The 27,478-nt window shown below is 30.3% G+C and overlaps 1 protein-coding gene across 4 annotated transcripts in view; it reads left to right on the top strand.

Annotated features, from left to right (window-relative positions):
- The window catches only part of LOC126887501 (gamma-sarcoglycan), a 762,843-nt gene that overhangs the window by 701,264 nt on the left and 34,101 nt on the right, over positions 1–27,478 (top strand). For all 4 annotated transcript variants that reach the window (XM_050655124.1, XM_050655123.1, XM_050655122.1 and 1 more), the window contains one exon: positions 25,474–25,702. In XM_050655124.1, coding sequence (XP_050511081.1) covers positions 25,474–25,702 — 229 coding nt within the window. The remainder of the gene's footprint in view (positions 1–25,473; positions 25,703–27,478) is intronic.

Below are 27,478 nucleotides of genomic sequence, written 5' to 3'. Positions count from 1 at the left end.
TTGTAATGGCTGCGTTTTCTGGTTGGCTCAGTGGCTCTGTCGGCTGGATGCTCTGTAGATCGGGTCTCCCGGGTCCAGTGTCGTTTGGCTGTTAAAGGTGTTGTTAAGTGTGGACTGTAGTTGTAGGTCGATCTGTGGTTTGTCACTTCTTGTTAGAGATGTTGCCACATTGATGTTTACTTTTGCTCGAATAGGACCATGTATAATCTTGGAGCTCAACTGCAGGATCTATCGCCTTTAGTGGAACACCAAATTCAAGATGATAATTTATTTCTGTAAATGACACTAACTTCCCGGGATACTTAATGACACTACTTTACTGACCGCTTCGTATGATATTTGAACTGAGAATCATACATGCATATAGAAAATACATTCATATAGAAAATACATTCATGAATCAAATGAATGTATTTTAAAGTCACATCTTGACTCTATGAATTGGCTCGAAAGAATGATTCTAATGTATGCTCTTTCTTAGCTGCCCTAGTATTGGCAACAGCCCACGCGTCTAATTAACAAATGATTTTATTTAGTCAGCACAATTAATGTGCCCTAGTCAAAAATATTGTTTATGATTTGCAATAATTAAACTAATTAAATAGCCCGCACTTGTTTGCAATATAATAACAATTGCGTTAGTGTGATATACGGGGTGATAAAAAGATTGTTTAATATCGAATATGAAAATTGAATGTTTGAGATTAAACAGCTATGTTTGGTGTATACTTGTGTAAGGTGCAGAAGTGTGGACGCTAAAAATATCGATCATAAACAAAATTGAAGCATTGGAAATGCGGATTCATGGACGGATACTGAAGATACATTGGGCAGCAAGAAAAACTAATGAAGAAGTACTAAGAAGGGTCAACAAAGATAGAGAACTGTTAAAGACTGTTAAACACTGGAAAATGTTTTATCTGGGACACATAGTGAGGGAAAATCGATATAAAATATTACAACAGAACTGATCCTTAAAGGCAAAATAGGGGGCCGTAGAGGTGTAGGACGACAACAAGTTTCTTGGTTAAAAATATTCCTGAATGGACTCAGATATCAAATGCAGCACAATTATTAAATATAGCAGAAGATCGAGAAGCCTTCGCAATGGTGATCGCCATCGACTGATAATTCTGATGTGACACGTGAATAAGAAAAAATACTTCTTTGTCCAATAGAAAAAGATTAAGGCATTTTTCAGTGGCCCAAAGATATGAAAGTCAAATGCTGATAAGTCGGGCTATAGGGTGGATGCTCTAATATCCTCCATCTCTTTCATTGTATTTTACTACTATAGCAACAAGAGGCCGAACATTTTCTTGTTCTCATCTTATTGCCTGCTAGAGCTTATTCAAGGTTTCATTATACAAGCTTGGAGTAATATGCGCTCTAGGTTCATTAAACTCTACAAGCAAAAGTCCTTCATGGTTGACAAAAAAAATGTTCTATTACCTCACTTTGGCTCTATTTCGACGGATTGTTAATAACAAAGGCCACTTTTAAGTCACAGTACTTAAAAATTGCACTCAAATACAAATCATAGGAACTGATCCTAGGGACATTTACAAAGATAACTAATATTTTAGCTAAGTGATTACAATTGCTTTCAAGGCTAACCTGACCAAAGATGAGATTCAATTGGACAAGCATATATGGTATTGCCCAAGCGGGGATTTTTGCAGTTTAATCAAGATTGTCTAATTATTGTCAGATTATTACATGGGGAGAAACCTTGTACTCTGAAAATATACCTCTACCATATATTGGCTCTTAATACAGGGGAATTCGTTAAGGGGGGGGGGCGAAAAAAATCTATCTGTAGAAAAACTCGAAATTGTCAGATTAAGATAAGGTAAGTTAAGTACATGCAAAACAGTGTATATTTCAAAAATCTGACGATTTGAGTGTAAGGAAATGGGTGAGTCACAAAGTTTTACGAGGAAAAAGCGAATATTTCGCGAAATGAATGACATATCGAGAAACTAAAAAATACGTGCTCAATATTTTTCCAAAATCTATCGAATGTTACCAAACACGACTTCACATGGAGAGGGGTGGGGGTAAATTTAAAATTTTAAATACGAATCCCGCAATATATCGCGAAATGAACATCAGATCGAAAAACTGAAAAATACACTTATTCAATATTTTTGAAAAATCTATCGAATGGCACCAAGCACGACCTACTACGAAGGTGGGGTGGGGGGTTACTTTAAAATCTTAAGTGGGAGCCCCAATTTTTTATTGTAGATTTGGATTCCTTACGTAAAAATTAGTAACATTTTTTCGAATGATGGATAGGTGGCGCTATAATCGCAAAAAACGATTGTTGGAAATGGAAAATTTAATTAAAAAATGGAAAGTCCCCGACTAAAATGGAGAACTTTACTTAACTTTTTTTGGCTAATCTTCACAACCCAATAGGTCCCCATAACGCTCGAGTGACTGCACATTTAGCATACTTTGCTCCCCTACCAATATTTACAGGATGTGTAAAATGGGCATTTAAAAGTATTTGTTTCGAATAGGTAAAGGTATTATGTCGATATGGGACAGACATTTTTTTGAAAAAGACTGTATGACTTGTACACACTTCTAAGTAGGTCAAACCGGCAAACAGGTGTATGTTCTCAAAAAAATTGATAGTATGTAAAATTTTTTATTAATTAGCTAAGAACTTTCAGCACATAACGTGCCATCATCAGAGCCTCGTCCTATAGGTATAAATCCTTTATAGAAAAGCAATTGCTAAACAACATTAAAATGTATAAATACACAGATCTCGGATGTAAAAACCCTTTACAATTAATAAAATCACATCTAAATTCTTTTATATTTTTTAAAGACAATATTGCTGCGCTACACCATTGTAAAAGTAAGATATTTTTTTGCATACAGATTATAAAAGGAGTGTGTAATAAATCAATTTGTCTTCAGATTTTCACAGTTTAAAATTGTTACAGGAAAAACTAATAATCCATACGAATACCACCGAATTTTCACAAAATTATGGCCGTCAGAGAAGCGGAATAAAATAAGAATTGGCTATTGTTAATAAGGGTCAGCTATTGTTATGTATATTATTTTCTCGGTGTGCACGCACAGGAAAAAATCTTAAATTCACAACATTTTTAGCGACATACAATTGCATAGATATTAGAGAATTTATATTGCATAATATGTATACTTGTAAAGTGTAGAAGGCTAGGATTTAAGTGAAACCAGAATTTGTTTTTCAGCGTAAGAAATCTTTAGTTATCCGGATATTACCTATAAATACTAAATAAAGGGTATAGGGCGCACTGTTGTATTAAATCACAATATTAAATAATATATTATACAGTATGTTCCTGTCAGTTGTGTCCATATGGAAAACTTTTTTATTATTGATTTTACGAAAAAAAGTTATTCTTTTTAAAAAGTTCTGCATGGTCCAAAACTCAAGATTTAATCATCAGATATTAAATTTTATGAGTTTTATACGAGATGTGTCAAAAAGTTTGAATTTCACTGAAGAGTAAAATAGCTTTATTTTTCACAATATTGAAAATTGTTATTATGAAAAGTTGTTTGAAATTAAAAACTATATTCTAATATGCAATTATATCCTTCTAATTAAAAAAATTTTTTTTTGAAAAATTATGGATAACTTACATGATTTTCAGTTGTTTCAATTCTGATAACTCTTTTATTATTAATTTTACAAAAAAAGTGATTCTTAATAAAAAGTTCTGGATGGTCTAAAACCTAAAACACAACCATCTTATATCAAATTTTATCGATTTTATACGAGGCATGTCAAAAAAGATAAATTTAAATCCAAGGTAAAGTACTTTTATAGTTCAGAATATTTTAATTAGAAGGATGTAATTACATACTCCATAGGCTGAAAAACTCAACAACGTCTTTAAAAGCGATATACCAATTTTTTAAAACGTAAAACATTTTACCAATGTGTGTTTCCTGTGATGACTTATGGTGCCGAAACTTTGACATTGACAGCTACAACTTCTAAAATGCTGCAAATAGCCCAGAGGAAAATGTAAAGGTCAATGCTGAGTTTATCGCTTCGTGACCGAGTTAGAAATGAAGACTTAAGACGAAGAACAGGAGTTACCGATGTAATTTCCCGAATTGCCACCCTGAAATGGAATTGAGCCGGACACGTCACCCGAATCAGTGATCAGAGGTGGACGAAGAGATTACTTGAGTGGAGGCCGAGATTAGACAAAAGAACTAGAGGAAAACCACCTACTCGTTGGACTGACGATCTCAAAAAATGTCAAGAAATTGGATGCAAAGTGCTTAAAATAGAGCACAATGGACAAAAATGAGGGAGGCCTATGTCCAGCAGTGGACGCAAAGGGCTAAATGATGATGATGAATTACATACTGAAACATAATTTTTAATTCTAAATAACTTTTTATAATAAAAATTTTGGATATTGTGAAAAATAAACGTATTTTACTCTTGAGCGAAATTCATATTGTATTTTAGGTTTTGGACCATGCAGAACTTTTTATTAAGAATCACTTTTTTTCGTAAAATTAATAATATAAGAGTTATCTGAATTGAAATAACTGAAAATAATATAAGTTTTTCATAATTTTTCAAAAAAAAATTTTAATTAGAAGGATGTAATTGCATACTAGAATATAGTTTTTAATTTCAAACAACTGTACATAATAAAATTTTCAATATTGTGAAAAATAAAGCTACTTTACTCTTGAGTGAAATTCAAACTTTTTGACATACCTCGTATATTATTCAAAAATTTGATATTTGATGGTTAAATGTTACGTTTTGGACCATGCGGAGCTTTTTATGAAGAATCATTTTTTTTTCGTAAAATTAATAATAAAAAAGTTTTCCATATGGATACAACTTAGAGGGGCATACTGTATATGTTATAAAAACGTATTTATTCTATGCATCGGTCCTTTATCAAATAGCATCCTAGATCTCTTGACAAGTATATATCCATTCCCAATGCTATTTGCAAGTATAATCAGTCAAAGATATCAAACAGCCAACGTTTCCAACAAAATAAGAGAACATTCGCGAATACTAGGTAAAACATACACTGCAAATTAGCACAAATGCGGTAGAGAGTAATTACTCTCAGAATATAATTATTTTGTTAATACATGGAAAACCTGAATGTACCCAAGTTCGGAATGTCTCTCGCTTAATAATTAATGGGGTCGATGTGATTTGAAGAGTGTTATAGTAATAAAATTAAAACTTATATTAGAACATTTTTAAGTACAAATCAATATTAGCAAATATGGGTTATTATTCTAAAATTAAATTCTTATATCATCATCAACAACATCATCAACAGCTGTTCCATCAATCGTCGGATGTAAGCATCATTACATCTGGTTTAAGTCTTACGTCTTTACGTCTCTTACATTTTACATAAAGCTAAATCCACCTTCAACCGGATGGGGATTTTCAATAGCGACAACCCCTTTCTTGTTATAAAAGTAAGCACGACACGACGCCTAGGTCTTCTCTGTCCTTTTTATGGCGTTCGAATCATGGACCTTGAACTAAGCTATGGGCAGAAGGTTAGAAGCATTTGAGATGTGACTATATCGGATAGTTCTTAAAATCCCGTGACTGACCTGGTCACAAATGAGGAGATTTTCAGAAGAATGAAGAAGAACCGAAATGTACTGACCACCATCATATCTCGAAAGTTTTGACACATTATGAATCCAGATATGTCCTCCTTCAAGCCATTTTGCAAGGAAATATATTTGGAAAGCGAGGTCCAAGAAAAAGAAGAACTAACTGGTTGAAAACCTAAGAACCTGGTTCAACACAACATCTGTCAGCTTTTCCGTGCTGCTGAAGATACGCTAAAGATTGCCATGATGATCGCCAACGATAACTCACGATAACTCTCGTGAGTCACTTGAAGTTTGTGGACTATGCTGTTGTTAAAAGCCCATGTTTCAGTTCCATAAAGCTTACTTAAAAAAAGTTGGTTAATAGTTTAACGGTGTCTAGTCGGACAGACTTTGATGTACGGGAAGACTGGAACAGGGGAAGTTTTAATAATTGTGAAACAGTTCACATACAGGGTGCGCCAAACCTCTTGTTTTCTTTGATTACGGCTAAACTATGAGATATACAAAAAAATGTTTATAACAAAACTAATGTGTATCAAAGAGGTCTATAATTTAAATTTATTTTCAATTATACAGGGTGAGTCAGAACGACGGTATGAACCAAAGTTTTATTTTTTTAAATGGAACACCCTATATATTAAATCATTTTTGAATATACTGTTTAAAAATATGAAAAATTTGTATAAGGTCTTATAGGCCTAAAGTTAATAATTTTCGAAATCTTTACATTTTTATTGAGAAAAATGGTAATATTTATAGGGTTGTGGATTATGTTTCCAAGGAAATAAAAATTTAGGTGATAAATCAAAGTTTTTAAAATATAGTGTTATTTTTAAATAATTTAATATTTTTGACTTTTAGCCATAAAATATACAGTGTGATCACTATTTGCAAATACAAAATTTTCTCATTTTTTTTAAATGGGACACCCTATATATTAGTTTTGCGTTTTGTAGTAAATATTACAACCTTTCTTTTGGTATAAGGTTGTATGTACCTAGCATGTTTCGTTTTGTAGATATTTAAAAAAAACTATAGATTTCACGTTTTTGCGGATTTTTTATTTAAAATTTTTTTTGCAAAAAAATAATTATAATCTGGTTTTAGAAACATACACTAAAGTATAAAATATGAAAATAAAAACGTAATTAAAGATTAAAATAAATCGTATGCTAGTACAATTCAATTGAATTTAATAACTTTAAATTATTTTACAAAAAATATTTTACCATATTAATGAATGCATAAATTAGTTACTAAATTAAATAAACAACCAAATTTTAAATCAACCGTAGTAATTCTTCTACCGCAGCAACTTTCCTGTACCAAATTAATTGTTAGTTATATTGTATTTACGAGTAAGATCAGTTAATAACTTTTTAATTTACCTACATCTTGAGAACGTATAAAGTATGCTTTGAAACAAATGAACGTTATGGAAGTATATTAAGAAGTAAATAGTATCTATGTACCTACTCGTGTCACAAAAGCTGGTAATAATTTCTAATGGTTTCGCCCAAAACAAATGTCATATCCAAAAATTTTTCGGTTAAAAAATTAAAATTTAAAATATAAAAAATTGTTACAAAAATTTCAACTACAAAAGTATTACCAGCTTTTGTGACACCAGTAAATACTATTTATATTAATAAATAATTTGGCTGATACATTTAGTATTCAGCTATTTTAAAGCATACTTTATAATAATTTTTATATTCTCAAGATGTATGATGTATGTAAGTAAATTTAAAAGGTAAATTAAAAGTTTAACTAAATACAATTTAACTAACAATTAATGTGGTACAGGAAAGTTGCTGTAGTAAAAAAATTACTACGGTTGATTTAAAATTTGGTTGTTTATTTAATTTAGTAACTAATTTATGCATTCATTAAAATGGTAAAATATATTTTGTAAAATAATTTAAAGTTATTAAATTCAATTGAATTGTACTAGCAATTGTATTTATTTTAATCCTTAATTACGTTTTTATTTTCATATTTTATATTTTAGTGTATGTTTCTAAAACCAGATTATAATTATTTTTTTTGCAAAAAAATTTTTAAATAAAAAATCCGCAAAAACGTAAAATCTATAGTTTTTTTTAAAATATCTACAAAACGAAACATGCTAGGTACATACAACCTTATACCAAAAGAAAGGTTGCCATATTTACTACAAAATGCAAAACTAATATACAGGGTGTCCCATTTAAAAAAAAATAAGAAAATTTTGTATTTGCAAATAGTGATCACACTGTATATTTTATGGCTAAAAGTAAAAAATATTAAATTATTTAAAAATAACACTATATTTTAAAAATTTTGACCTCTGACTTAAATTTTTATTTCTTTGGAAACATAATCCACAACCCTATAAATATTACCATTTTTTTCAATAAAAATGTAAATATTTCAAAAATTATTAACTTTAGGCCTATAAGACCTTATACAAATTTTTCATATTTTTAAATAATATATTCGAAAATGATTTAATATACAGGGTGTTCCATTTAAAAAAATATAACTTTAGTTCATACCGTCGTTCTGACTCACCCTGTATAATCAAAAATAATTTTAGAATATAGACCTCTTTGATACACATTAGTTTTATTATAAACATTTTTTTGTATATCTCATAGTTTAGCCGTAATCAAAGAAGACCAGAGGTTTGGCGCACCCTGTATAATATGGAACGTCAGATTACGAAAACGGGTTTACATGGGGCGTTTTCGTAATCTGAAGTTCAGATTACGGGTATGCACTTTTAGTACAAACACGTCTACGGGAAAATTGTTCCAGGTTAAATTTACTATCAAAATATCACATCTTAAAGTCGAAAATATTTTTTTTTACAAAAATATACTCAAAACAATAACAAGAAAAAACACAAAAGAAAGCAATTTTGTTTTTTGTCCCATAACTTTTTTCCACAGAAATATAGGTGTAGGCATTGCTTCAGCTAAAAATAACTACCGTCCTTCCTCGTTATAATGACGTTTGGTAGAGGTCTCTAGGATTTAAAGTTTCCGAAATAGGATTTTTCAAAGTTCGCCGCTTACAGCATTTTTGGGCCGTTTTTCCCATTATTTCGCAAACATTGTTCTGTAACTTTTTTCTACGCATTTATAGGTATATTCAATGGTAAACTTAGTAGAAAGAGAAGTCAATTACCTTTAGAATGGTCTATTGTATAAGGTTGTACAACCATTTTTAAGCAAGTTACGCTTTTTCAAAATTTTATACTTTTATGATTTTTGACATTTTTTATGATTTTTGACATTTTTTATGATTATTTTTAGAATTTTTCATTATGACTTTTTTTCTTGTACATTCAGGTATATAAATTGTGAAATAAAACAAAAATATTTTCTCTACTTTAAAATGGTGTAATCCAAAAATTTCTAGAACTATCTTTAAACAAGATATCCGTAGGATATCCAAGGGTATTCGCAATTTGAGGAAAATTTTAAAATTTTTCATTTTTTTTTTCAATTAGAAGAATATAATGGCATATTATAACATAATTTTTAATTCCAAATAACTTTTCTTAATAACACTTTCGATATTTTGAAATATAAAGCTACTTTACTCTTGAGCCAAATTCATATTTTTTAACGTACACTTCGCGTCAAAAAAAACTGGTACAACTCTTATAACCGAAAATCGTGTTTTTCAAGTTGTGTAAGTTGATCTTGTCAAAGTGCCATTCTAATTTCTAGGGCAACGTTGCCAGTTCAACGAAAATATTATATCAAACTAGGTAAAAACGGGGCTGTGCGACAGACCGCATTTTTTAATATAGGTACTAAAAACTAAAACAATTGTGATTTTCCGTCATCTCAATTAAGTATCCATACATTAATTCGTGTTTTATTATAATTTATGAAAATATTTCAATTCAAAAATATTGATAGATAATACCTAAATCTTGACATGACTTTAAATTATTATGTTTAACGTCAAATCGAGAGGTGTGATTGGTTTCTCGTAAATTGTAGGACAAAATTGCATTAAGTTGTGTAGAATAAATAAAACACACTGGAAAAATTAAAAATTTAATTTGAAATTAATACAAAATGAATAACTTTTACAGTGAACAAGTGTGGAATTTAAATATAGATGTATTACAATTCGAAATATACATTGTAAACGTTATTTTTTTTGTATTTAGATTTAGTGCAATTCCGTTATCTGTGATGGCAACAACGACGTGATTCACGAACAATAATTGTCAGTCTGAACACAGGTTTACATTGGGAAAAAAAAGTGTACCAGTTTTATATGACGCGAAGTGTACCTCGTAGACTATTAACAAAATTTTATATCTGATGATTGCATTTTAGGTTTTGGACTATGCAGAAAATTTTATAAAGAATAACTTTTTTTCATAGAGTTAATAATAAAAAGTTTTCCTTATGGTTCCAGCTTAGTGGGACTTATTGCATGTGTATGTGACATTTTAAAAAAGCATATCTTGTTTAAAAATAGTCCTAGAGTTTTTTACAATGCACAGTTTTAACGTAAATAAAATAGGTTTTCTTTTTTATTGCACAATGTATATACCTAAATATACAATAAAAAAACTTGTAATAAGAAATTTAGAAATAATCGTAAAATATATCAAAAATTATTAAAAGTATTCAACTTTGAAAAATCATATCTTGCTTGAAAATAGTCACACAGAATTAAACGATAGACCATTTTAAAGATAATTGATATTTCTTCTAATTTTAACAGTACATATAGGTACCTAAAGCTGCGTATAAAAAAGTTACAGAACAATGTTTGCGAAGTAACAAGGAAAATGTCCCAAAATCGCTGAGTGGCGAATTAAAAAAAAATAGTGTGTGTGTGTGTGTACTTTGTACGCACGTAAGAAGTTATACTTCTATTATATGATTTCTTAAAAATTAATATACTTTAAACATTTTGTTTTAATTTTTTTTTAAACACCAAACTAATTTTGTGCTTACCGCTTTCAAAAAAATAAAAAAAAGTATAGGATTTCTCCGGATTCGAACTCAAGACCTCTCGATCTCTGGCCGAATGCTATACCAAATACGCTACGAGGACTGTGTTTATATCGTTCGGAGGTACCTAATGACAATTGGGCCTTGTTATGCAAAAAGCAACCAACCCACATTTTTGAGGAAAACAAGATAATGTCACATATCGATTTAAAAATGTGTATTCTACATTGTGTAAAAAGCAACCAAGCCATTCTAAATATTAAACCATGAAAAATACTACTCCAAATTATTTCTGTTTAATAATAGTTCATTTAAAATTTCGCATAAGACAACCAACCCACTTGGATTGTTTGTGTGTATCACTGGACTGAACATATTATTACATTGCACTGTCGAAAAGTACCAGCCAAGTGGGTTGATATTGTTATGCCGATTACGGTTCCTGGAATGTTGCATCTTATTGTTTTTACGTTGAGGTACTGACCAATATTAGTTAGTGCTTAAATATTAAAATATTTGTTGTGTTATATCTATTATATTATGAAGAAATCTTTAAATCTTTAATGCGAAAAATATGTTTAAATCAAGAACTGTTAAAATAATTAAAGCGGCTCGCGAAATTGCAGAAAATGGTAAGTTTTAGGATTAAGGTTATGTTTATCTTACTTTTTAAATATTATGGTTTTTTGTTTTGACTGATTATCGCATATTTTTTATTTGTATTGATATTATGTTTAATAGTAGAAATTCTACTCTATGGTATTACTGAGTAGACAGAAATTATTCGGTTTTATTCATGGATTTTGTGGGTTGGTTGGATTTTGCAGATTACATTTTATTAGATCTATTTCCAACAGCAAAAAGAAACCAACCCTCAATATGGCTATTTTTTTTGTAAAAAATTATTAGGATAATTTTGATACTACTATGATAAAATTGCTCTAAAATTAAACTATTGATTAGTGAAGTTATCATTTAAAAAAATACGACGGAAAATTAAATATGTAGAAAAACATAAAAAGTTAATTTTTTCTTAATTTACAAATTGAGGGTTGGTTGCTTTTTGTTTAACATGGCCCAATTCACGGTAATAAACAGGCAAGGTGAAGTATAATAAATATACAATAAAATATTTTAATAATACTTATCTTACTGCTGAGGAAGACAAATCCAAAGACACAAAAATTATAATAAATATATTCACTAAAAACACTAATATATTCTTTTCACACCTTTTCTTGCACTGATATATTTATACATAACTTGAAAGATTTAGCAACTAAATGCCATACTGTCTGTGTGCGCATGCGGCAGTATTATGAAATTTTGCTCTCAATCGCGCTTAAAGAAAAGTGTAACTTCAAAAATCATAAATTGGAAACTGTAAATCATAGGGACTTATACCAAACGTCACTTTAAAGAAAAAGGATGGAAGTTTTTTTTCTGTGAAGCAATGCCTATACCTATATCACCATTAAAAAAAGTTTTGGGATAAAAACAAAATTGCTATCTTTCGTGTTTTTTCTTGCATTTCTTTTGAAAATATTTTTGTAAAAAAAATATTTTTGACTTTTAAATGTGATATTTCTATAGTAAATTTAACCTGAAACAATTTTCCTGTAGACATGTTTGCACCAAATGTGAATAGAACTCACCCTAATTCACCCTGTGCCTAGGGACTAATTCACCTATGGTGACCTATGGTATTCACCTATGATAGTCCAGGATTACTAGGGCTATCTTCTCCCGGTAAGGGTGGTTAACCCTTATCCGAGGGGTGGAATGATTAATAGTCGTTTCACTGTTGAAGTTGTTTTATTATACTCGCATGAGTACAAGCTGGTAGCAACTTACGTAACGTCGTCTCGCGGAGTGTAGATGACACTATCTTTGTTTATGAATGAATATTTGGAATTGTTTATGATGACATTTAAATAACCAAAAGAAATTAGCGTAGATAATTAAAGGGTGTTTTTAAAAGATATCTAATGAGTACAGATGAATTCTTGTACACCTTTCCCTCCTAAGAATTTTCTGACTACGGGCAGAAAATTTTGCAAGTAGTGCTACCAACCCATGCTGTGTTGTAATCAGTACAAAAAATTTATTTTATATACAAACTTCCTAAAACTACGTAAATACATAAATAAAAATAAAAATGTTCGTTTAACAACATTGTTTCGTAACACATGTCACTCACTGTGTTTTCGGATTGTAAGCATATAATCTATTCTTATGTATTTCCTTGATTTTATTGTTTTCTATTCTGATTTTACAATTAACGTTATTTACTTCTGTTATTGTGAAAGGACCTACATAAAGACTATCAATCTTACCATTCTCTTCCCTTTTTACCAGGGTGGTATGCCGTTGAAAAGTTGTGCTCTATTTTTAATAGCTTTGTTAATTCCTGCATTACTTCGTTCTTATACTCTGTGCCTTGGTCTGTTCTTATTTGCTTCATGAGTCCGTATGTTGGTATGAAATGATGCTATTGTCTCTGCTTCTTTATTGCACACTGGTATGCTGACCGCGTCCATATTCTCAAAAACGCACCCCTTTAAATGGTAGCACTCTGCGGTTTTTTCATACTGAGAGGTCCATTGACTATATGAAACAATAAAACCCCGTTAACGTTGTAGTTCCTTTCTAAAATACATAATCAATAGCCTATATTCATAATTATGTAAATTCTAATATAAGAAATGTTTGAAGTTGTTTATTATCTTCGTAAATTGAATTTTCCTAGGATCCAGATTCTCGAGTTTATTCACTCGCTATTCAAAATAATAACAATTTTTCACAGTGTGATAAAGAATAACACATGGTGATATTACGTCTCTCAAGAAACATTATATAAACGTAAAAAACTCGTTGGAAGATGCAAAATGACTTGTCCGCTTCAGAAATATGACATGAATGTGTTGTTCAAAGAAATAAACCACATTCTGCTTTATCTATCCGTCTCTGTCTTGTAACGGAGTAATGTTATAAATTATGCTGTTGTCTTCGTCGGGCTTCTGATACGGGATATCCGTTGGGGAAATGAGAAATTTAGTATCCAACACCGGTGATATTTCAAAGTCCGAAACACTTTCCTACACAAATACATACAATGTCCATTCATTTGGCACAGGGTGACATCGTGAATCTACAAACATTTGTAGATACCTACTATTTATTACAAAACAGTCGGCTTCGTATTATTTAATAGATAGAAATAATTACGCAACACAGTAAACACGTACACATCCTTTACTTTATGAAGCTAACTAACTACTTGTATGATAACAAGATCATCTTTTGTTTTCAATAATTCCACAAGTTAATAGACCAGGGCGCATCTGTAAAAATAAAAGAACCTACATTTGGATGTTGAGAGGTGACTCATATTTTTTTGCAGAAAATGCTGCGAAATAACTTATATAATAATATTTGAGTTATCCCCCCACTTAAAAAGGTCCGGAACATTGTTTAAATAATCAAAATGTCGAAAAATGAAGGAAAAATTCGATTTTTTTCTGGATTTCTTGATTATAACTTTAAAAGTATTCATTTCCGAAAAAAGTAGCACTGATATAAAAGTTGCGTAATTAAAGGGCCTAGCCGGGTAAGATGATGAAAAGTGCCCCCAACTCGATTCGAATTCCATATAGGTCACCGTTTAGCATATATAGTGAAACTAACTTTCTGAAATTTTTAGCCCCCTAGGTGGTCATGTGACCCACCTAGAGCCTAATTAGGCTTTTTAAGTTTTTATTTTTTTATCTCAGCCGCATCGAGAACTAGCGAAAAACTTTAAATAAAAAATTTGTAAGATTTAAAAAGTTCTGTGCGAAAAAAATTTTTCTTTTAATTTTTGGCGTGAAATTTAAATTTTAGAACGATTTTAAAATTTTAAATGAGTATAAAAAATAATTAAGACATTCGTTTTCACGAAAAATATATAAAACGTGTATTTTTGCATAATATTTCACCCTGAATTTTTTCAAATTTTTAAAATTGGTGAAACGCACCTTCAAAAATAAAAAACCGCATTTTTTCGGTTTTTTTTTTCGTTTTTTGATACAATTTTATACATATTTTTCAAAAAAGGTAAAACCGTCACTGGAGCAGGTAAAAAATTTAAAAAGAATTGGGGTTTGCTTAATAAAAATGTTTTGTAACACCATCCATTTTCAAGATACAGGGCGTTGAAGAAAACAAAATTTTACACATTTTTTACGATTTTGCCGAAACTACTGGCAACATTGTAATAAAACTAAGCGGGTTTCAAGAGGTAGTTATTGTGCATGTTTTGACATACAATTAAGGATTTGATATTCATCATTGGCGCGCTTAGGGGTAATGCTCTGAAATTTTCAAAGAAAAAAAGATAGTACGCCACTGGCATATTTCAAATTAACAATCATTTTTAAATTCCTCATTCAATTTGCGATAAAAAAACTATCTTATCATTTTTTCATACGAGGCGCCGTTTTGGTTCAAAAAATAAAATATCTTAACGCTTCCAAAGTATTCGAATTAGTTTTTATAATGGACGTATGCACGAGCTTACGTATGTAGATGTAGAAACTACTAATAGAAGTTCGAATACTTTGTAAGGGTTAAGATGTTTTATTTTTTGAATAAAAATGGCGCGTCGTATGAAAAAATAGGAAGATAGATTTTTTGTCACAAATTAAACGAGGAATTCAAAAAGGATTGTTAATTTGAAATATGTCAGTGGCGTATTATCTTTTTTCTTTAAAACGTTCAGACTATTACCCGTATACGCGCCAATGATAAATATAAAATTCTTAATTGTATGTCAAAAAATGCACAACTACCTCTTAAAACTCGCCAAATTTTATTACAATGTTGCCAGTAGTTTCGGCAAAATCGTAAAAAATGTGTAAAATTTTGTTTTCTTCAACGCCCTGTATATTGAAAATGGATGGGATTACAAAAAATTTTTATTAAGTAAACCCCAATTATTTTTCAGTTTTTTACCTATTCTAGTGAAGGTATTACCTTTTTTGAAAAATATGTAAAAAATTGTATCAAAAAACGAAAAAAAAAAACCGAAAAAATGCGGTTTTTATTTTTAAAGGTGAGTTTCACCAATTTTAAAAATTTGAAAAAATTCAGGGTGAAATATTATGCAAAAATACACGTTATAATTTTTTTCGTGAAAACGAATGTCTTAGTTATTTTTTTATACTCATTTAAAATTTTAAAATCGTTCTAAAATTTAAATTTCCCGCCAAAAATTAAAAAAAAAATTTTCGCACAGAACTTTTTAAATTTTACAAATTTTTTATATAAAGTTTTTCGCTAGTTTTCGATGCGGCTGAGATAAAAAATAAAAACTTAAAAAACCTAATTAGGCTCTAGGTGGGTCACATGACCACCTAGGGGGCTAAAAATTTCAGAAAGTTAGTTTCACTATATATGCTAAACGGTGACCTATATGGAATTCGAATCGAGTTGGGGGCACTTTTCATCATCTTACCCGGCTAGACCCTTTCCTACAATATAGGATCAGCTAAAAATTTTAAAAATTGTCACCCTTGTTTCAAAATAGCAATAATTGCTATAAAAACATAAAAAAACAAGTATTCGCATTTTACATTTTCAACCATTTATGCTACACTTCAGGACCATCATATTTCACCCAGAAAAACTCTATGATTTAATAAAACGTCACTGTAAATTTTATTAAGATCGGTTTAATAGATTTTGCAAAATAAATTTTGCAATCCAACTTTCGCAAAAAAAATGATTTTTTCAAAATGTTGCAGGACTAAAAATAAAGCAGTTGAATTTGAATTTTTTTTACACATAGAAGAATACTTGTACATTTCACTTGTAATTTGCAAAATTAAAATCGGTTAACTACCACAGCGTCAGGAAGGTTTTTAAATAAACATTAATTTCGGTGCTACGCGCAGGACATCGGATACGTTTGCTCTGATTGGGCATTCCAATGATCTTTGATAATGATTGATAAATTTTAATTTTTAGTACATTTAGATATAAATAAATTTGTTTACTGCAAAGTAAAAACACATACTCTGTCCATTGAAATAACACTTTTTTTAGGAAAAACTTTCTCTTTGTTCATATATTTTAACTTAAATAATAAAAGTTTATTATTTTTAAACATACGCAATTGTTTAAACAATATTTCACAAACAATTATAAAATTAGTTTGATTTTTGTGGAATTAAAATATTAAAAAACAACAAAATATAGAGTAAGAAAATAATATATTAGATAAAGATTGGTAGAAATTTTGGTGGAAATCAACTTGTGTGAATCAAACACCGCTCTCCTGCGCGTAGCACCAAAAATTAATGTTTATTTAAGAAAATTCCTGACGCCGTGGTAGTTAACCCATTTTAATTTTGCAAATTACAAGTAGTGGAGTCACTGAAGGTTTTCACCTCCGGTTTCGTTGAACCTTTATCGATTTTCATGAAAATTGGTGAGTAGTTAGAAGATACTTCAAGGAATAAAGGTGACATTATGCCAACTTGCGCTTTTACCCTGGGGGTGGATGCCGTCCCTTCTCGTGGGTGAAATTTTTTTTAATAAAAAAATACCAGAAATCGATAGAGGGGCACCTTCTAAGCAAAATTTGTTATATAAAGTTACTAACATAAATCAATACTTTTTGAGTTATTAAATATCAAAAATTTTATTTTTTTTTTATAAAAAATGCATGTTTTAAAGCTGTTTTTCACGTATTACTCAAAAACTATAAGCTTTGGTAAAAAACTGTTATTACCAAAATTAAAGATAATAAAAAATTTAATACACTCCCCACTTAAATAACTAAACTAATGTTATTTCAAAGTGAGTTATGGGTAATTGAATGTATATTTTTTTCGACGAGTACTCAAATCCAAGTATTCAAGCTTACATAACGGGAAAACGATGCATTTTATAGAATATACTTGTAAACACAGGTCAAAGTACTTCGGAGTACTTATCAAATGAGCTCCAGTAGAAGTTATTAGCATCAAAACTAAGCAAGTTATGATGAAAATAAGAGTGAAAGAAAGTGAAAAATTAAACACGCCATTTCCACAAAAATTAAAATTTGTAGTAATCCTCACAAGAATTTCTTTAGGTTAGCATAGTTAATGATTTCAACAATTTTTACCGGTTTAGAATGCATATTTTTGAAAAAAAGGTACAATTTAAGAAAATCAGAGTTTTTAAAATTATCGTACTTTTCATTTTCTTTTGATAATAACTCCAAAAATACTCATTATACGTAAAAAATTATATATAACTAAACTTTAGTATTTTTTGTTTCAAATACTTTATTCATTTTACTATTTCCTTAGAGTAAAAAATAACCGAGATAGAAACGTTAAAAATTTCAATTTTGCTGCGAGAATCATGTAACCGGGGCCATTTAACCTTTTATTGTTAAAAAAGTGAGAGGTTTAAAAGACTCATTTTGACATTTTTTAATAACACTCAGAGTCAACTTTTAACTAGTTTTTAGGTGAACCTGATGTCATCGGTTGATAAAATCCCGAAGAGTTTTTTGCAATACAATATTCAAAACTCCTTTGTTTTTTAATTGCTAATCAAGCGTGCGCGACACTATTTTCCACCGACAGTATGGTGCAAATGAAAGGAATAAATTCGTTATTTCGTAAACCGGCGACTTTAAGAAAAAATCCCGAAACGGGTCGATTTTTATTTGTAAGTTGTGATATTGTGGCATATATGGTATACTAGTGACGTCATCCGTCTGGGCGTGATGGTAATCGATGATTTTTTTAAATGAGAATAGGGGTCGTGTGGAAGCTCATTTGAAAGATTCTTCAATTCTCTATTCAGTAATGTAAACATTTACATAATTATTTATACAGGGTGTCCTTCTACTTCTTTTTTTGTCAAATACTTTAATTTAATAAAAAAATTTTGGACACCCTGTATAAATAATTATATAAATGTTTGTATTACTGAATAGAGAATTAAAAAGCCTTTCAAATGAGCTAGCACACGACCCCTATTCTCATTTAAAAAAATCATCGATTACGTCATCACGTCCAGATGGATGACGTCACTAGTATACCATATATGCCACAATATCACAACTTAAAAATAAAAATCGACCTGTTTCGCGATTCTTCCTTAAAGTTGCCGGTTTAACCCTTAACTTGGCGCGCCTATAACCGCTGAGGGAAAAATGTTTTTGCTTACTGGATGTCATTTTTAGAGGGCTCCATTATCAGAGTCAATTACAGTTTTTTTTCTATTTTAAATTTTTTGACATTTTATTGACATTGTATCCCATAATATACACTACTAGGCGTACCGTACATTACAATGTACCTCGCAAGACACATTGCCAGGAACACTATAAAACAAGTACTGATGCCCATAGATACATTGCCAGGTTATTAAAAAAATACCTCCGTATCTAGAAAGATACATTGCCAAGATGTATATTTGTAGTTTGGACCAATATATTAAATATTATTGGGTCATTGAATTAAAGCAAAATTATCAAAATTCCACAAAATATAATGAAAACAATAAACAAATCTACAATAAATTGTTCCGCTAAAAATCTTTAGAATTTTCAAGACTTTTAGCGAAACATTTGTAGATTTGTTTAATGTTGTCATTTTATTTTGTGGAATTTTGTGTTACTTTAATAATTATGAATAGATGGCTTTTTGTGTAGGGGTTTCAACCATACACATAGTATTGTATTAATTAATATATAATCATGTACATTTATAAATTATAAATAAACTACAATGATGATCAAACATTTATTTTTAAAACTTAAATTCAAAACTTAAAATAAAACTTGGAACACTCAAAAAATAAAAGTAGAAAGTAATTATAAGTATAAAAAAATACAAAATTTAGTTATTATGAAAATCATAAAAACAATTACGGGATTCCGTCAAACATAATCTCGCCCTACATTTTGTACAACTCATTGCTGTTTGTCCTTTGCAACATTTCGGCATCGTCCTTTGGTTGTAAAAGTTGGAAAGTGTCCGAAAAGATCTCTTCTGACATCTTCTCCAGGTATATTCTACGAATATATGACGTGACTACGAATCTTCTTTTTCGATGTCATCGATAATGTCATCACGGCCAGATGGATGACGTCACTAGTATTATGCCAAAAAATCGTAATTTAAAAATAAAAATCGATATGTTTCGGGAATTTCAATGTTTATTTAGATAACATCTAATGAATTTATGCGTTACTTAGTTACTTTATAGTCGCACTGTATATACCTAATACGTAAAAAATAGAATTTGATAATATGATAACATACTGTAACATTTTTTTATACTAATACTTTCAAGAAATATTGACGGGACATACATATATGATTCATACATACAAGTTGGGACATACATACAAGCTTTTGGAGTAGATAAGAACATACGATAAATCATTACAACATAATATACCAAATGTTTTTATCACTTTTCTGTTAATTCTCTAATGGGCAAAGTAGCTAATAAGAAACAGTTAGTATTTGTCCGTATACCGGGTGATGTATCCAAAAAGATACTCATTCAATTTTCATCAGTACCTGCCAATGTATATTCAAGGATACTATCTAAATTGCCGCTAACCTGGCAATGTATTTTCAGAGATACTACTTTTCAAAGTGATCCTATCTGTTTGTTTATAAACAAATCCTTAATATTATTTTATACGATTGTTTGTTGCAGGCCTATTTATCTAGAACTATAGTTTACCAATTCATATAATAACTTAAAACATTTAAAAAATGAATTTACTTTCCGAATGACACAAACTAACACCTTTTTTGGAAGCCATTTTTAGCACGCTTACATAAAACGCTCTCTCATTGGTGGAAATCTCTGTGTATGACATTCAAATTAATTTATTGGTTAGGCGAATACTTTGTGGAGAGGGTACTTTTAAAATCTCGCGGCAACTTTACGTATATATAGAGAAATTAATTATAATAAACAACGTATCCTGGAGTACACACCGCCAAGTTAAGGGTTAAGAAATAACGAATTTATTCCTTTCATTTGCACCATACTGTCGGTGGAAAATAGTGTCGGGCACGCTTGATTAGCAATTAAAAAACAAATGAGTTTTGAATATTCTATTGCAAAAAACTCTTCGGGATTTCATCAATCGATGTTGAAAGAATATCTACCTATCTTGGCAACATTCAAATTTTCAGTTTTTCATATAGTTTTTGAGGGTTAAAAATGGCCGATTTCGCAATTTTTCAATTTTTAATCGCTTATATGTCAAAAACTATCATTTTTAGAGAAAAGTCACTAAAGACCTTTTCGGTTTGGAATGATCCAAAAAACCTAAAAAACTTTTTTCCATGCAAAAAAATAGTTTCAGGAAAAAAAAACAAAAAAAAAACGTTTAAAAAATTTTTGACCACCTTTTGGTCCTGGCAACATGCAAATTTGTTAAAAGGAGTCCTTTTTGAGTAAGATTGTGCAAAAAATCCGAATTAGAATATTTTTCCTAGCGGTTGCGCAGTGGCTTTCTGGATTAATAGAAATTTTGATGGTAATCAAATTATGTAAATAAAAGTATTACATACTATGTATTTTGGTAGGTTCAAATGATAGTTCAAATGATATTACATACTATGTATTTTGGTAGGTACCTATGATACATTTACAATTATTACGTACCTGTTGCTTTAAAAACTATTTAAAAATCACTACAATTATAAACTTTTTTGTTTTGCCATATTGGATAATTTTTGTCATGTCATTTGAACATCCAATCAGAACAAAGTTGTAATGCGACTGCGCCGGGATCAAAGGTTCTAATCCTATTAAAATTCACCCTCTATCACGCGTAAAGAAATATAACTTCAAAAACTTTCCATTTGCTATCTGCTTTATTTTAAGTCCTGCAACATTTAAAAAAAATAAATAATTTTTTTTTGCGAAAGCGGGATTTCAAAATTTATTTTACAAAATATATTAAACTGGTCTTAGTGAGATTTACGGTATTATTTTATTGTATCATAAAGTTTTTCTGGGTAATATATGAAGGTCCTAAGTGTAGCATAAATTTTTGAAAAACGTAAACTGCGAATACTTGTTTGTTTATGGCTTTTTCGCAATTATTGCTATTTTGCAACAAGGGTGACAATTTTTAAAATTTTTCACTAATCCTATATTGTAGGAAATTTAATTACGCAACTTTTATGTCAGTGCAACTTTTTTTGGAAGTGAACACTTTTAAAGTTATAATCAAAAAACAAAGAAAAAAATCGAATTTTTCCTTCATTTTTTCACATTTTGGTTATTTAAACAATGTTCCGGACCTTTTTGAGTGGGGATAATTCAAATATTATTATATGAGTTAATTCCAAAGAATTTCTGCAAAAAATATCAGCTCTATAACAAACGTTTGTTATTTATAGAAAAAGACAGCAAATACAAAATAAGTGATTGATGTAATCGTTCATGGGCATTCTTTCATTTTTCCGACTGTATTATTTCTCTAGTACTCTAGTACATGTTTTGCTGTAAAATTTTAAATTTCAAGCTGAGCAACAATTCTTTCTACTGCTGCGTTTCGTGCGTCATTCTTTTTATAACTTGCGTCAGAATCATTCCAGACTACAAGATCAGTTTCGTACAATTCTACAAATCTAATATACAGGGTGTCCCAGACTAATTTACCCACGCTATATCTCTTAAACGAATAGAGATTTTTGAATGGGACAAAAGGCGATATATTCTACTTGTAATACACTTTAATATGGCGTACAAAAAAAGCATCCCCTAAATAATCATCCCTTAGTTACAACCCCTAACTTTAATTTTGTTAATAGCACCCTGTACATTTTTTTATAGTTTCGGATGTGGTCTTCTATCGTCTATTCAACACAGTTTTTGAAAATAAAATCGGTTCGTAAATAACCAAGAAAATATCCGTTTAATTTTGTTAATTATGTGTCCCAGACTAATTTATCAAGGTTATATTTCATAAACGAATAGAGATTTTCGAATGGGACAAAAATGATCTATTACATTTGTAATACACTTTAATATAGCGTAGAAAAAAAATATCCCCTAAATATTCATCCCTTAGTTACAACCCCTATCTTTATTTTTTTAAATAGCATCCTGTAAGTTAGGAATGAATATTTAGGGGATGAATTTTTTCTACGCCATATGAAAGTGTATTACAAATGGAATATATCTGTTTTTGTGACATTCGAAAATCTCTATTCGTTTAAGAAATATAGCCTGGATAAATTAGTCTGGGACACACAATTTAACCAAAATAAACTGATAGTTTCTAGATTCTAGGTTATTTACGAACCGATTTTATTTTAAAAAAATGTGTTAAATAGACGATAAAAGACCACATCCAAAACTATAAAAAAATATACAGGGTGCTATTAAAAAAATTAAAGTTAGGGGTTGAAACTAAGGGATGATTATTTAGGGGATGATTTTTTTGTACGCCATATTAAAGTGTATTACAAGTAGAATATACATATTACTTTTTGTCCCATTCGAAAATCTCTATTCGTTTAAGAGATATAGCGTGGTTAAATTAGTCTGGGACACCCTGTATAACGGTCTCCCGTTCATTCAGATGCTCATTTTTGAGAGTAAAAGCACGTGCTTAATCAGATACAAACTCACTACAACTGTCTTTAGAGCGTGAAATATTTAACATGTTTAATATCTATCGTGGCGTGGCGTAGACCATTCGTGAGACAATCGTGCTGCACGAACATCCGTTTACATTAATCGTGTAGCACGGGCCAACTACGTAAGCATGAGCCACGTTCGTTATTCACTAGTAATGTCAACCCGCCTTTACGGTAGTGACATTTCTGACAGTTTGAATGCTATCGTATTGAAAAAAAAAAATGAAAAACACTACATTTTTGTACAGAATCATTTTTCCGCATCTCTTATCATTTTCGAGTTACATAATAGAAAATTTTTATAAAAGTTTAAAAACGCTCTATAGAATTTGATCTTAGTTTTTTAAAAACCATGAATTTTAAACCAGTCCAACTTCTTGAGCATGGAAATTACACTAAAATGAAAGGTACTGTAGAAGGAAAACGGTGTATTTAAATTCTGGTGGATGCGGTGTTAAATCTGTGCTTGGTTCTAAAAGGACCAATGTCAAAATCTTTACATTTGAGAAAACTGGAGTTGAAGTTTTTGTCGAAATAGTTATTTATGATATAAGTGTTAAAAGTACACGCTTAAGGCACGCATGTGAAAGTTTGCAGAATGAGCGATAGCGAGTTCTGCAATTCACATAAGTGCCTTAAAAATGTACTTTTTAACACGCATATCATACAATATTTTTTCTACAAACGTAATTACAGGACAATATCTACAAAAACTTTTACTTGAACTTGACTGACATTCCATTTTTATATTTTTTTGACATTACATCAAAATTGACTATAAGGTCAATATGAACTGCAGTGCCTTAAAATTTTTTTAAAGCACTAGTGCCTTAAAGTACTAGTAGAAAAGTGCTTTCTACGGTTGTAGAAAAATACTTTTATTTATAGTTTAAATGTAATGCAGACTGTACTTATCAAAATTTGCCCAGAGGATAATATAGTTGAACAGAATAAGATTGTGTTTGTATTTTTTTCTGGATTTAAAAATTTCGAAAAAAAAAGACGACATTGGCCCCTATTGCCTAATTTTTTATCTGTATTAATTTTCTTTTGAGACATTGGCCATTATAACTAGAACAATAATAAACATAGTGGCTTAATACTTATTAAACTTAAACTTATTATTATGTAGCAACATAGTTAATTGTAGACAACAATGACAGAAATTAAAATTAATAATAGGAAGATATAAACGGTAGTAAGAAAGACATAAAAATAAAATTATTATTAGTAAATTAATGAAAGAAAGTGTTTCAAGAAACTTTCGTTATTGTGAAAAATTACTTTCTTCACTAATAAATATTGCACTAAATAACAATGTCACTAATCCATAAAAGGGCCAATATCAAGTTTGGCCCTTTTAAGCGAAAATGATGTGAATTATTTCATTATGACATTGGCCACCATTACACTAATATTACGGCTTTCTGGTTGAATTTTACATTGGCCGTTTTAGCATATGAAAGTATGTATACATATAGCATATGAAAGTATGTATAACGATGTTTAGTGCACTGGTTTACTCAAAACAGCAAACAATTGATATTGGCCCTTTTAGCTCCAAGCTACAAAAATATACCGCTCATTTTTTCTTAAAATGTAGGAGCGATCAATTTTTTTGCACCGTATCACGCTTAGTCGACATCGACATTTTCGAAACGGAAGCATATTTTGGCATAGGGTAGACTTTATTTCTTGAGCTATTCCTTACTTACTGTCAAATTATCCAGTAATTTAATATATTAGGATAGAATTCGTAGCCAAATGCCCTCATTGATGCACTATTAATACTTACTAGGCAAACAAACTCTGCATATAAGGTATCTTAACAAAAATATGTGACTTAAATATCCATGCGAAATATTTGATTTAAATTTAGTATTTGCCTGAAATCTAGTTTCCAAAAATGCTCAGATTTTTAACGCACAAAATATTTCGTATAAAACTTGTTTCAGGCCAGGAAGTTTATTTACCTGTCTTAAAAAACCAAAAGAAATATTGCCATTCAAGTCTAATTCGGCTCCCACTCTTATAAAAATATGATACACTATTTATCAACAAGGAAAAGTAGAAGCTTACACCTTTATTATAATATCGCACATGTGCCGGTCTGATATCTTTTTGTTTTCTGTTCTTGTGCAAAGAAATTTGAAGTTAGATTGTATCATTAGATTCTGACAGTTTGACTGGTGTTTCAGGATGAAGAAAAGTGAAGGAGCGAGCACGGCCGACTGTGATACCCAAGAGTCTCGGGGGGGCCAAAGCCGACTCGATCCCGACTCACTAGATCCCAAATATAACTTTAGGATTGGAATATATGGCTGGAGAAAAAAGTGCTTGTACATCCTTATTTTAGTGTTGCTTATTATGGTGGTTGTAAATTTGGCTTTGACTCTTTGGGTACTCAAAGTTATGGAATTTTCCTCGGTAAGTTCGATTTTTTATATAAATTATTTTTGTTGTTCTGAAGCCATTTCCTTGTGGCATTTTTATAATCAACTATTTTCAATGGGAAATAAGCCACGATTTTACCAAAAAAATGATTTTATTAACGTTTCGAAGCCCAAATCGGGTTTCGTTGTCAAAATACAAAATACTACTACAATAAACAAAAATTTTGTTGCTAAGAAAAACATTCTTCTAATAATTTATTTAATCTAACTCATTTATATTGGCAATTCAGACGTATATTATTATTCGTATAAAGACGTATAAAGTAGAAGACTTTAAAATGATATCGCCAATATTTATGAGTTGCGTTGCTGGGACGACTTTACTAAAAGATAGTTCATTCGATTACATGAAATCAATCCCAACTCAAGAATATCCGTCACACAAAAATCATAGCATGTGATCTGTCTTTAAAAAGACAACCAAATGCAACGATGATAGTAAAATTCTCGCGTTAGAGGTTCCATAGTAAATCACGAGGGAAAACCAGGAAAAAAACCTCGTGATACTATCCCGACATCGTAAGTATTTGGTCTTACATTTAATTTACTTTCAAAAAACTAATACCAAATTCTGACTTTAATATGTTTAAATTATAAATAATATTAATAATATATAGATATACAATAAGTAATACTAAAATATAAAATTTGTACTAACTCGACATGTTATTGACTTACTAATCGTGGTATTTTCTTTCTATTGACTTCCTCTTTCAGTATGGGTAACCATATCCTACTGCATTGTACCTAGGAATTTGCGACCCAATTGGTCTCATTTAGCATAATTAGAGCCGCTTTTTTGATTTTTCTCTTTTTACTATCTGATTCTTTCAGAACTATACTTCAATCTGTCCACTGAACTCTGTTCATTATCCCATGCGTGTTGACATATTTGAGATCTATCATATTCTCTATTTTTAATATAAGACTGATGTTAACTTATTCTAACGTTTAATGGTCTTGTAGTCCAGGGTAATAAGGTTTTTTCCATAACAGCCAGGGTACTGAAGCGTTTTTTCGACAGGTAATACCTATAAGAGCAAATTGTAACTATTTCCTGCGTAGGATCTGGCGGCCATTTTTATTTATAAACAATTAAGTGTCAAAAAATGGCATTCTTCACTTTTTTTTTCAAATAAATGAAAAACAGGGAAACGGTTTTTAAGTACAAATATCTTCGAGATTATGGAAAAAGCTTTAAAATGACGTATTACAAAGTTTGATATACCGTAAAACGGGGTTACTTTGCACTGAGCGGGGTAACTTTGCACCGAACGTGTAAAAGTATATTTTGTGTAAATCTACGCTCAATTTTCTTTAGATATTTGTACTACGTTTAGAACACATAGGCAACATCGCAATACATCAGTAAGACGCGCGCGATTGTCCCTGCGGTCGTTAGTTATTCATCAGTAACGATTCGAATATCAACCTTAAAAATTTATTATTTTCTGGCTTTGCAAAATCATACAGTACAGACAGTCACAGCGGTCAAAAATTGGTAAGTACACATCTAATGATATATACCATAACCGATTGCGATTTTTAGTTGTTAAAATAACGGTTTTAAACGAGGATAGCAATAACAAAAAAAACATTGTTAACATGTGCACTTAAGACGTGAAATTGGGTATACTTTGCACCGCCAACTTGCAAGTGGTGCAAAGTATCCCCAGGAGTAAAAGTTAAATAGAAAAATTGTTTTAGGAAATGCCCAGACATTATAAAAGGAAACTGGGATCTCGCAAAT

The sequence above is a fragment of the Diabrotica virgifera genome, chromosome 6 (assembly GCF_917563875.1).
Source record: "Diabrotica virgifera virgifera chromosome 6, PGI_DIABVI_V3a".
Lineage (NCBI taxonomy): Eukaryota > Metazoa > Arthropoda > Insecta > Coleoptera > Chrysomelidae > Diabrotica > Diabrotica virgifera.
This window is presented reverse-complemented; position numbering and strand designations above follow the sequence as displayed.